We start from the raw sequence: 12,542 nt of genomic DNA on the forward strand, positions 1-12,542 counted from the left end.
AATCAAAGACAAATCGTTAGCCTTATGTGCTGATGGACATGATAAGTTTTCACACCTTTTTTCCTTGTCGAAAAATGAAAAATTTTCATATATTGCCTTTCAAGAAAAATAAGGATATCAATTCCACTAAGGCAACTCACTCTGGTATGAATCCAAATGACCTCTTGTTAGCTCGACAAGAATGTGCTTCTTTGCTAGCCTAAGAATTGCTTGAACCTAGTAAGTCTAGTTGGGCATATCGAGCTTTTTATGTTTAAAAAAGGTCTAAACAATTAAGGGGAAAGAAGAGGTTAGTTATTGATTACAAACCGCTTAACATGCTTTTACAAGATGATAAATTTCCCCTTCTCAAGATGAACACACTGGCTATCAAACTTCAAAAAGCCAAGATATTTTCTAAATTTGATCTGAAAGGTTTTTGGCAACTAGGTATCCATCTTGATGATCAATACAAGACAACATTTTGTATCCATGATACTCAATATCAGTGGACAATTGTGCCATTCAGACTAAAAGGCACCTCTTCTTCATCCCAGAAAGCTATGATCAGGGTATTCAAGCCCATTCTTTATAATGCTTTAATCTATATTGATGATATTATGCTATTTTCTAAGGATGTAGAATCTCACAAGAGGTTATTAGCTATTTTGTTGATATTGTGCCCCAACATGGTATCATGCTCTCTTCAAAAAAAGGTTTCACAACCTAGGCCCAAATTTCTTGTAGCAATATTCCATTATGGCTTTTATCAACTTGGTCCCCACATTGCATAAGAACTCCTCAATTTTCCTAATGATAGCTTGTTAATAAAACAAATTCAATAGTTCTTAGAGATTGTTAATTATCTGTGTGATTCTATTCATGAAGTGACTAGTCATACCAGCCAGCTATCTAAACTTCTTAAAAAGAATCTTATCCCCTAGAAAAAGGATTAGACTAATAATGTTAAGAGACTTAAGGAAATAACTTAACATCTACCACTACTCAAAATTCCTAGATCAGGATAAAGAATTTTACAGACTGGTATACTTGACCATTATTGAGGTTCAATTCTCATTGAAGAAATTGATAGGAAAATACACTACTGTGAGCACGTAAGCAGACAATTCAAAGAATCAGAAAAACATTACCATACCACCTACAAAGAAATTCCAGTAGTGAAAAAAGGCATTGAAAAATTTAATTTTCATCTAAGCACTTTTAACTTTATTGTTGAAATGGATAATACTTCATTTACTTCCATGTTAGACAAAAAAAAAAAGACTACTAAATGCATAACTTATTAGGTGAAAGGAGTGGTTTTCCCGCTATAAATTCACAGTAAACCTTTAAGCATTTTGGTCATCAACCAAATGTCTTTCTCACCTAGAAATGAGTTTGTTAATCCTAACCATGAATGGCCTCCTTGCCTTGATACACCCATAAACCCTCAAGAAATTCAAAGAATGGCACAAAAAAAAAGCTTATTTTATTGGTTACACACTCTTATTGCTAACCAACAAACTTATCCCTTCTTTTCATATGTTTGATATGGACAAATCATATCTTACTATCCCCTTAGTCAAAGGAATCATTCCTGAAGAAATGAAATATTACATTTGGTCTTTCTCAGCCCTAAACGCTTGCTTCTTTGCACCGGAACCACTGCTTATTTATCATTATCTTTGTGATAGTCAAAATGAAGGCTCTTTCCTATGGACTATGCTACAATGATTTTCTTGTCTTCCTACTTAGAGAAAAATAGTAAGAGATGTCATCACACAATTCTAACTCGGAGAAGTTCCAGAAGATCAATAGAACACTCAATGCTTTTTTGCCATTCACAGACCACATGATATGGATTTTGAAGGAAGGCTCTAAACTACCGATCAAACTCACTACTGGAAGATTAGTCAAGAATGGCCGTGCTATGAGGAAACAGTTCTAGGTAACTTAAGGATTTTTTTAAGCAATTTAAACAATTGCTTGGATCCTAATCTTGAACTCATCTGCACATCTCTTGATCCTATTCTACACTGGTCTTTCATTCCTCAAAATTCAGCTCTTTGGCACAGAAAGCCCAGGTACACACCTATAACCTTATAATTACTTGATACACTCTCTGCAGCCTCACCATCCTTTTTAGACATCGAACTATCTGTCCCATAGGACCTATAGGGAGGTCCCTTTGCTCAAAATCCACATTAAATACAAGAAGACAACTCTTTTGACGAGGACTCCAACTTGTCACCAAGCCATGAACCTATATTCAAAGACCAAAGACAAAACTGGTCCCAACAGCAATCTGCTTTTGCTTTATCATCTGCTTTTGCTATAAGAACAATTGGCATGTAATAATTTCAATTTATCTAGTTGAGAGTCCAAGGTTATCAGGATGCTCCCTGTCGAGAGTTATAAGATTATCCTTGTATGAATAAAAGAACATCTCTTATAATCTCTTTCTAAGTTCTCCCCTTCTGAAAACTTGTTCTATCCACTCATAGATTCAAGTATTAGAATGAATCAGACCATGATCCTAAAGGAAGATCTCTTTGATCAATGATTCTTAGTCCGGAGTATTGCAGATTGAGGTCCTAATATGGCCTGTGAATCTAGAAGGAACCATTTGAAGACTTTGACATGGTAAAATCTGTAAAACTATAGACTGAGTCTCAAAGTCCCAAATGAGACTCATCCTCTCAAGTTAGACATCCCCTCTTCCATGTTTTAGAGGAATTTTCGGGCCTACAGGAGAATGAAAATGAACTTGAAGCATCAATTCCTCTTTTGATGCAAATGGAGATGAATCAAAAAATTTAAAAGATCTACAATTATATAAATTAATATTAAAAACAGTTTTTTGTTCAATAACCAAGAGAGGTCCATTGTCCAATTCCCACTAAACTCTTTTTTTGCAATTGTTAGCATTGTCTGTGTGGCAATGGCTTCAATGACCACACCTAGAGGTGATAGTGTTGGCGCTCACAACCATGTGGGAATACCTTTTTTTTATTATTTTATTTAATTAAGAGAATTTTGATAAATATGGATCAAAACTTAATTACTTATACTAAAGTTTGACTTCACAATATTTTGATAATTTCAAGCCTTATTTGCAGTTAAGTTTCAGACGTTAGTGTTTATACCTTCATCTTACCATTTTTAGATTAGAGATTAATGTAGGAAATACAAAAAGGTACTGGAAGAGTGAGCCTTGATGTGTTGCATGTGCTTCTCAAGCATAGATTATGCTATTTTATATTTAATATCTCTGAAACTAGGATTTATGTTTTTATAAAATATTTCAAACTTAGTATGTAAAGGTGTAGTTGAAGCTAATACTGTTAGGTTAATGCTTGTGATTAGCATACTTGTGTTATTTGGGGCTTTACATGCTTTGGGATTGAGTCCTTAATCCCCTTAAGTGTTGTCTAATGGATTGAACCAAGTATATATACAAGCTGTTGGGAATGGCTGTCATATTGACTCTCCAAATCCTTTGTTTTGCATCGACCCATTTGATGGTTCAACCCCTCATGAGAGAGAACCAGGATAAGGGGCAAGCATGGTAACTACAAAGAGATTAGGAATTGTGGGTTCAAACTAACCTAGGCATGGAGAGAAGAGAAAATATCTAGGAAGCTAAGGTAGATTCCAACTGAATTATAAATCAAATTGTGTTTAAGGTTTCTGTCCTTTAGGAAACATTTGAACACATTTATTTCCATGTTTGCACTTCGAGCCCATTAAAATTTTAATATTTCTAAGATTGACAGTCAATACTTGTCAACTTTTTATAATTTTTTTTTAATCACTCGCCCATTTAAACGTAGCACAACACGTGGGATTCAGGTCTCTTACTTAATAGCCTACATCATGAATTAGGAAGATTTGCACTGACCTTTAAAGTTGATCATGAGCAAAGTTGAGCCCTTATTAAGGACTTGATTGAAATCATATTCATAAGTAACTATAAGCACATTTCATGTAAGTCAAGATAAAACTTTTCTCATATATTTATCTTACAATTGAAAAAATATTTATAAGCCATTTAAAACGGGTTCTAAGTTTATTAGGATGCTAAAATATTGTGTGGATATTTTCTAACTTAAAAAAATTGGTTTTTATGAGATAATTTTATGTACTCAATTTGTTTAAGTTTTTTATTGACAAAAAAAGATAAAAGATATAGTATACTTTCTTATCCCAGAAGAAAAGAATAGTATATAAACAGATACGTTTTCTTACACAAGACATTAAAAGGATGAGATTAAAGAAAGTAGCCTTTTGAGATGATATTAAAATAAGATCAATTTTAAATTACACATTAAAATCCGCTCCTACAAATTATGAAATGGTGCTTAATTAAAAAACACACAAATTATGAAATGGTCGTTCCATCATAAATCTTATGATTAATTTTTGGGAATGTTATTCACATAGTTATTCATCACAAATAATGAAATGAAGTCACCGATAAAAACGGTGGATAGAACAATTTGGAACTTTAATTTAAAGAAGGGAAGAGTAACACTGAGAGAATATTCAAAACAAAATTGTTGAACAGGGACTTTTGAGTAATAATAAAGCTAAAAATTTGATATTGATAGATCCCAATAATATCATGTCATAAATATAGCCAACCTACTTGATGAGGTATTGTTTTTTTTTTTGTTGGATAAGATCAAATTGTCCTTATCCAAATAAATATTTTGTTTCTTAAATCACAGGTCAGTCAGAACAAAAACTATTTCTTTGAATTAAAAGTTTAAAATTAAGTTTTTTTCATATGTTTTATGAAGGAGTTAACAATATTTTTTGTCCAATTACTCAAGTGAGAGCATCAAGAATTTGAAGATGGAGAGCACCTATGCACTTAAAAAGGTAATAAAAACTATTTTCTCAAATTAAAACTAAATAATTTAAATTTTTTCATTTAAATTATCATTTAAAAATCTAATATTTAATAATTCTCGTCACAAAAATTGTAATTAAGGTGTTGAAAAAGGTTATTGCCATTTCGTTTTAGTTTAAGTTTACATTGTCCCTATCAAATATTTCAGCTAAGTTGTTATCGATATAAACTTAATGGTCTCGGTCAATTTTCGAACATTTTTATTTAATTACTTTTAAAACCTAAAAGTTAACATTATTAATTACCATTATCAAAATCACCGTATAAGGAAGCCGTTAAAAAAAGAACATGCTTTAGAAAGTTATTTTATTACGCTTTTAAAATTTATTATTCTAATTTTAGAATGAACTCTTAGTTTCATAAAATAAATAATAATTTCTTTTTCTTTTTTGACAAAAAATAATAATATCCTTTTCCACTGGCAATGATTTCTGATTACATATCAGTCTAATGATAGCTTCAAATCCAATCAAAAGATTCCAACCACATGAAGAATTTCTTCCTTGCACAAATTGTTATCCTAAAGGAGTTTTTAAACAATAAAAGTTTACTTGTTTTAGTCAGAAAGTGAACACTATCATATGCACAGATTCTAGAGGGAATGTATTAACTCTTAAGGGATAAACTTAAGCGTAAACGAATTGTTTTCTTTTCAATGTCAAAAGCGGAAGAAAGAAATAAGGATTTATCAATCACAAAATTGTCAAATCTGGAATTAAGTTTTCCCCACTGAAATAACATACTATTAAATTAGTTGTCACTATCTTAATTGTTATTTTTATTTGATAGGTGAATTAAGTTATTAGTTGTTAAATTACTGTTTTCAATGATATTCACCAAATTTTGTTTATGAAATTAGTTTTCAATACCTTAGTTGTTATTAAATTAAGGATATTTACATAATTTCGCTGGAAATTAAATTTAATCGCAGACTAGTTACTTCACGGTTCACAGTGATTAGGGCATTTTCAGAATTTTGAAGTATTATTTTCAAATTTAGAGGATATTTTTGTGTATTTCTTCTTGAAATGAAATATTTTTCTTTTCTTTATAATAATTGTTTAGGTTTTTTCTTTGACAAAATTAGTATATTTGCAAATCATTACCACGTCACATCTTTGTTATAACCATCAAGTTTATCCCCTAAGCAACTTTTGGGCTGGAAGTTTTAGGCCAAATATTTCTTCTGAAAGTATAGGATTAACATAAGTTTGGCGGGTACCAAAAAAGAAAAACACTTGATCATAGCCTCTCAAGTCATTTCTTATACGTAAAGTGTTCTCAGTTTTCTGAAATTATCTAAGCAAACTAGGCATCCTTTCTTATGCATTACTAACCTCGTAATGTAATAATTAGATAAAACTTAATAAAAAAATAATTATATATAAGGGAAATAAATCCATAATAAATCTAATTGTTAACATAATAACATTACAGTAACGAAATAACATCTTATGGCTACAAAAATGTTTTAAAATATACTGGTCTTTTTAAGAGGTCAGTTTTTTTAAAAGCCGTTTTAGTTCCCAATTTAGAAGGTGTTTGGCAACTCTCAAAAGTGTTTCTCAAAAGCATTTTTCCGCAAAACGAGGCAAACTCCTCCACATATTTACTTCATAAACCGTAAAAGTACTTCTGAAACCATTGTTTGGTTTCCATCCAAACACCCTTTTAATTCCCAGTCCCAGATAAACTCCAATACTCAATCATAAAAATAGGTTTTTAATCCAAAGTGAATTGGGAGCAAGTCTTATCCACTTCTTTGATGACCACTTGGTTGGCTTGATATTGAGGTCTCTATGCTTATTCGTTTCCTTTCTTTTTTTTGCTGTTGATAAGATATGTGCTTATATTTTAAAATTGCTACAAAAAAATGAACGACGTAAATCGGAATTATTTCATTAAAAACATTAATTCTAACTAAACATATTATAATTAAAAAAAAAGTTAATATAATCTTTGGTCCTTTAAATTTGTCTTCATTTTAGTTTTGATTTTTGATTTTTGAAGTTTCAAGTTATAGGTTTTGGTCCCTTATAGGACAAAATGATTTAGGTTTTTATTTAATTATAGGAATCAATGTTTTAAATAAAAAAAATTTAAGAGACTAAAAATTATAATTTAAAACTTAAAGGAATAAAATCAAAATGAGGACTCCCTGTTAACCCGGAAGGGGGGAAAAAAAGAACCTTCTAGGCTTATATGGCCGAGCTTTGCTTGCCAATGATTAGAGCCGGGAAAATGAGCCGAGCCCGTCGAGCCGGTCCGTTTAGGTCCTAAAATTATGAGGGTCATGCTTGATATTTTTCCCTTCAAATGGGAAATAAGCCTAGAGGGCTAGCCCTGGAGGGCTGACTCTGGAGGGCCGAGGGCTTAAAAGGGCCGACCCTGGAGGGCCGTGAGCCGGCCCGTTTAAGCCCTTTTATAATTTTTTTTATTTTGTAAATTTTTTTTATATAATTCTAATGTTATTAAATTTTTACATTGTTAATAATATTTCAAATATATAGTTATTATTATCATTTTAAAATTAAATTTAGTTTTAGACAATAATTTATGTAATTAAATTTTTAAAAAAATGGGTTAATTTGGACTTTAATAATGATTTGATTTATATTATATATGTTGATATTTTTAAACTATATATATATATATATTTGACAATAGAGTATTTTTATACTTATATATAATGTGATTCTATAATTTGAATTAGAAATTCATGAGTTTCAACAACAATATTTCTCACATTAAAGAAAATAATATCTAGATTGAAAAAATTAAAATTAAAATTAAAATTCCTATAAAGAAGAAAAACTTGATATTTTTGTTACGAAAGAAAAGCATACTTATGAAGAAGAGTAATTAATTATAGTGATGATGAAGTTTCAAGAGACTAATAATAGTGTTTATTTATTATACAGTTGCACTATAGATAAAACTTTTGGATGTTGCTATCTTGTTAATAAATGTTTTAGATGTTTTTGGATGTTGATGGATATTTATATATGAGGATATTTTATATTTGTGACTTAATTTTATTCATATTTATATCTTTTATTAATAATTTCATTGGTTTTTTTTATTTTTTTATTAAAAGATGATAAATGTAAAAAATAACATTTTTTTCTTAAACGGGCCAAAAGCCCGCGGGCCGACCCTGAATCCTGTAGCTTAAAGGCTGGGCCTAGCAAATCGCAGTATTTTTGAAATTTCAGCCCTGGAGGCCTGGTCCTTTTAAGCCTTTCAGCCTTGAAGGACCAACCCTAGAGGGCCGGGCCGGTCCTGATTCCTAGCTCTACCAATGACGAGGAAAGACCGCATTATGTAGGAGCCTACCACTTACACATGGGCGTAAATGACGCCCATAACTTGACATTGGGCTTTGCTGGGCTGGGTCTCAAGAAGAAGCATATCAAAGTTGCTTCTTTAACAGCTTGCCTTATCTTACAATTTGTAAAGCCCATGGTTGATCACTGTGTTTGTGTAGATGCTTTCACTCATGAGCATTAAGCACCTAAATTTTTTTTTAAATATAAGTTTGCCTCAAAAATTTAAAACATAGCAATTTTACCCATTATCATTAAAATATTGATGGTTAGTGTCACTTTTCTAATAATCAACGTTAGGTTTTTAATGACATGATACAAAATCACTGTGATTTTAAACTTAGGGGGGCAAATGTGCACTCATATAAAGCAATCTGTGGGTCGCTGTAAAAGAAATATTGAAAATAAAATTATTAAAAATGAAAAATTAATTTATTATTAGGAAGAAATTGAAAAATACCAAAATACCTAATTAAATATAACCAAATGAATGCTATGTTCCATACAATTTGGTCTCTGATTGTGTCATGAATATGATTTATTTGTATTGATCTAGGTAAATTTGACTAGGGTCTCACCAACTTGATAATCATTGTCTTCCTCGATTATACTTTCATATTCAGCTCATCTGAAATCTCTATCAATTTAGAATTTCTCTTAATAAAATTATGGATAGCCATTGTTGCACAAACAATTTGGACTTGAGTTTTATACTTGTATTTGAGCATCTTGTCTAAGACTTCAAACTTATTCTTTCCCACCTCAAAAGTCCTTTCTACAATGCACCTCAAATTTGAATGATAATAATTGAAGATTTTGTTATCATTTTTGAATCTTGGTTGTCAACTTGAAGTCTGAAAGGTGATAACGCTATACAGACCAAGATATCCTTCTAGTGTTGGATAGCCAACATCAAGCAAATAATATTTTCCTCATAAATCATGAAGTCTATTCTTGTTTTTTTTTTTTTTGGGCTACAAATGGAGGAGAAGATATGCATGCAGAAGGAGGGTTAAATGGGAACGTGAAAAATATTAAAAAATAACTAATGCTACATAATGGCTTTATTCACCACATCGTCATTCTGCCTACCGTGAGAGCAAAATGAAAGAGTAATTTTTACCACTTGGGATCGCCCAAATGTGATCACAAACACCATCCGTTCCGTTAGTAGCAGCCGCGACAATTGGTGACCAACGAGCCACTCACCACTAAGAATAGAGCTCAAAAACATATTCTCAAATAGTCATTCGATCTTGCAATAAAATTTCAAAATATTTTGCACCTAGTTTTAAATTATGTCCCATAATTAATCCCTTGCTAAAATTCACCCAAAATTAATAGTATAATGAACTTGGATTCTCTACCTTTCTCTTCCTGTCTATTTCCAATCCCAATTAATAGATTAAAATTCAAATAGTCCAAATTTAATATTTTGTTGAATAATTATTTTAAAATACTTCTTCATTGCAGTTTTAAAATGTCCTAACTAAAATTTAGCATTCATTTTTTTAATAATTTAACATTTTATTTATAAATTTATAAAATATTAAATCGTAACCGCTCAAATTTCAATCTATAATTGAGCTGAGATGATAAGAGGGAAAAAAAGGGTAGAAAAGAAAAATGAAAGGATTCCAGTTACACTTGAGTGATTTTTTTATGTTAAAATCCTAAAAAGTTATTTTTCTGTCAAAATTTAAAGTAACATGAACAGATGCAGAACAATATGTAATCCAAGTCGATAAATCACATGAAGACATGCACATCAAATATAACTTTCCATATTCACCAAAAAAAAAAAAAAAAAAACTTTCCATAATCTCGTATTGTTGCCTTGGTGTACATCTCTTGCTTGACTCTAGTCAAATTAGAATCGAATTGTCTGAACAATGCGCAAGTAAACTTGGCTTCCTATAATACTCCTCCGGTCCTAATTATAAGACCCAATTGACTTATTTGAGGAGATTAAGGAAGTAAGTTAAGTTGGTTATTTATAATAAATAAGTGTTGTTATTCCTAAAATATCCTTGCTAATTAAGTATATTGGCTAAACTATCATTATTAGAAGGATTATCTTGGAAAAAAATGCATAAATATAAAAGAGAAAATGGATTGGGTCTTATAATTAGGACTAAATAAAAAGTCAAATTGGGTCTTATAATAAGGACCGGAGGAGTACTATTTTACACCTCTGGATCAAAACGCTAACTAGTGATCACAGACACACAAAAAAAGCAATACCCCAGGGAAGAGAAGGGGGGGAGAGAGAGCGAGAGGTTTGCGCCATCGCTCTTGAATCTACCTACTGTCAATTGAGTGATACTTTTACCTGGATAGATGAGTCTGTCAAGATGATATCTCTCTCATTTTCAGCCTTTGGATGATCCAAACTATGCAATTCTATCCTTATGTGCAGTGGCTTCATGAAAATGAGATCTCTCAAGTCCCCCTTAGATTTTGATAAAAATTCACTCCACAGATCTCTCTCCATCTTCACATACCTCCCAGAGCTCATGATATCCAGTATCCTTCCAGCATGAATCTCAGGGTTTTCTTCTTGTGAATTCGGGTCTCTTCTAAGTTTCAAGTACAGCACCGTGTAAATAATAACCTGTGTAAAAGGAAAGATATTATCATTGAAGTCTTTCTAATTTCTCCGTGATCATTGTCAAAGTTTGTCAATATGTGTAGAAGACTGCTAAAATAACAGCACTCCATAAATTAACACCCACAAGGCCGCTGTAAAACCTAATGCAAATGCTACCTTTGGTCCTAGGTTAAGATCTAGTTTACAGCGGGAGGTAGTACAAGGAAATGCAGCAATTCCAAAAGCTTACTGATCTGTATACAAAAAATCTAATATAGACAGTGGCATGAAATGATAAAACTAAGTCACTCAGTTAACATAGAGAAGGTTTAACGACTTTCATGACCCTTGTTCTTGGAGACAACCAACATGATCGCCGTGGTATTATGTTTCTACTAACGTAATAGGTTATAAAGCATAAACAATTGCATATCAACAGAGACCACTAAACTCATTTAGAAATACTACTTGGATCAAAATAAAAAAATCATTTAGAAATACACCGTCTCCCATCAAAATCACAGACTCACAGGTGTTAACAAAATAGTTATATTGGTGACAAACAATGATTATCATGCTGTGGCAAACCGAAACGATATTCCATTAGACAACCAAAACCTATTCCAAAGAAATCTAGACATCTATTAATTTAAAAAATGTACCCAAATCCCACTAATGAACTTCAGAGGTAAGGAGCAGTCAGCTAAACAATATAGACTGAAAAGTAGTTATCATAAATCAGACTTCAAGTCGAAGTTGAATGCATTATCTCAGTCAAAATTTAATACCAGTGCTTTTCGAGCAGTAACAACACAAGGAAGAAATAAAATAACGGTGAAAAAGAACAGAATCATTGCCATCTTCCTTTGTTGCTTCAAAAATATATTTATACCTCACTGGTTCCAGGGCTAGTATTGACATTGCAGGTGATGCAAATTTCTTTATCTTCCACCATTAAATTATCATTCAGATTATCATCTGGAACAGCTTGCTCTGATTCAGGTTTAGGAGAGGCAGATTATCCAATTCATCATACCACAGTTGCGCACCCACCCGACCTGCAACCAAGAATTGAAATCATAAGCAACTTCAAATACAGAACCAAACTACTTCACCAAAGAAGACCCTCTTCCCTCCTCAAGAACCTTATCTACTGATCCTGGCACATCCTCAATTAATGAGACTTCAGTAGCTGCTCCTCTTGCTTGCCGCCAGATACAGGTTTCATCCAGTGGTTGTACTAGCTCAGTATCCTGAGGAACATCCACAATTAACTGTATTTGAATTCTACCTGTCACATTGCCGAAGTTCAACGCCATAAAAGTCAATTGAGAAAAAATAGCCTGTGCTACCGCATTACTATTTTTTAGGGGCCAAAAAAAGTGTAAAAACATGAAAGAGAAAGAAAAGCCCGTTAAGTAATCCTAATTATTCAAGTTCTTAAAGCGTCCTAAAATAAAGTGACGCTCAGAGCATCACAGATGATACAGGATCAATATCAGGATCATGTGATCAATATAAATTTCTCGATGATTCATGGTAGAATGTTTAAAAGATAGAAATGACCTGGTAGCAACTGGAAGGACTGCCGATGATCAATTGGTACCTCTGAAAGTCCATTTCCACTGTCAACCAGCAATGAGTTGGACAAGTTAGAATGTTTCGTATGGTTTAAATCTTGCTTCTGCTTCTCAAGATGTAAACAACAATCAGTTTTGGATTTGGAAATAAA

General features: G+C 32.0%; 1 protein-coding gene and 1 long non-coding RNA gene across 2 annotated transcripts; both read right to left on the reverse strand.

Moving 5' to 3' along the window:
- Nucleotides 1–10,406: 10,406 nt before the first annotated feature.
- Nucleotides 10,407–11,817, reverse strand: LOC114740150 (uncharacterized). Its single transcript, XM_028928283.1, has 2 exons — nt 11,703–11,817; nt 10,407–10,834 (listed from the first exon to the last, which is right to left on the reverse strand). The coding sequence occupies exons 1-2, from the start codon at nt 11,763–11,765 to the stop codon at nt 10,532–10,534; spliced, it is 366 nt and encodes a 121-aa protein (XP_028784116.1). The 5' UTR covers nt 11,766–11,817; the 3' UTR covers nt 10,407–10,531.
- A 167-nt stretch (nt 11,818–11,984) lies between these two features.
- On the reverse strand, nt 11,985–12,455 carry LOC114740169 (uncharacterized). The gene is made up of 2 exons (XR_003739670.1): nt 12,377–12,455; nt 11,985–12,101 (listed from the first exon to the last, which is right to left on the reverse strand). It is a non-coding gene; the product is annotated as an uncharacterized LOC114740169 (long non-coding RNA).
- Nucleotides 12,456–12,542: the final 87 nt, after the last annotated feature.

This window comes from Neltuma alba, unplaced genomic scaffold (assembly GCF_004799145.2).
Source record: "Neltuma alba isolate B1F8T4 unplaced genomic scaffold, ASM479914v2 tig00000529_pilon, whole genome shotgun sequence".
Classification (NCBI taxonomy): Eukaryota; Viridiplantae; Streptophyta; class Magnoliopsida; order Fabales; family Fabaceae; genus Neltuma; species Neltuma alba.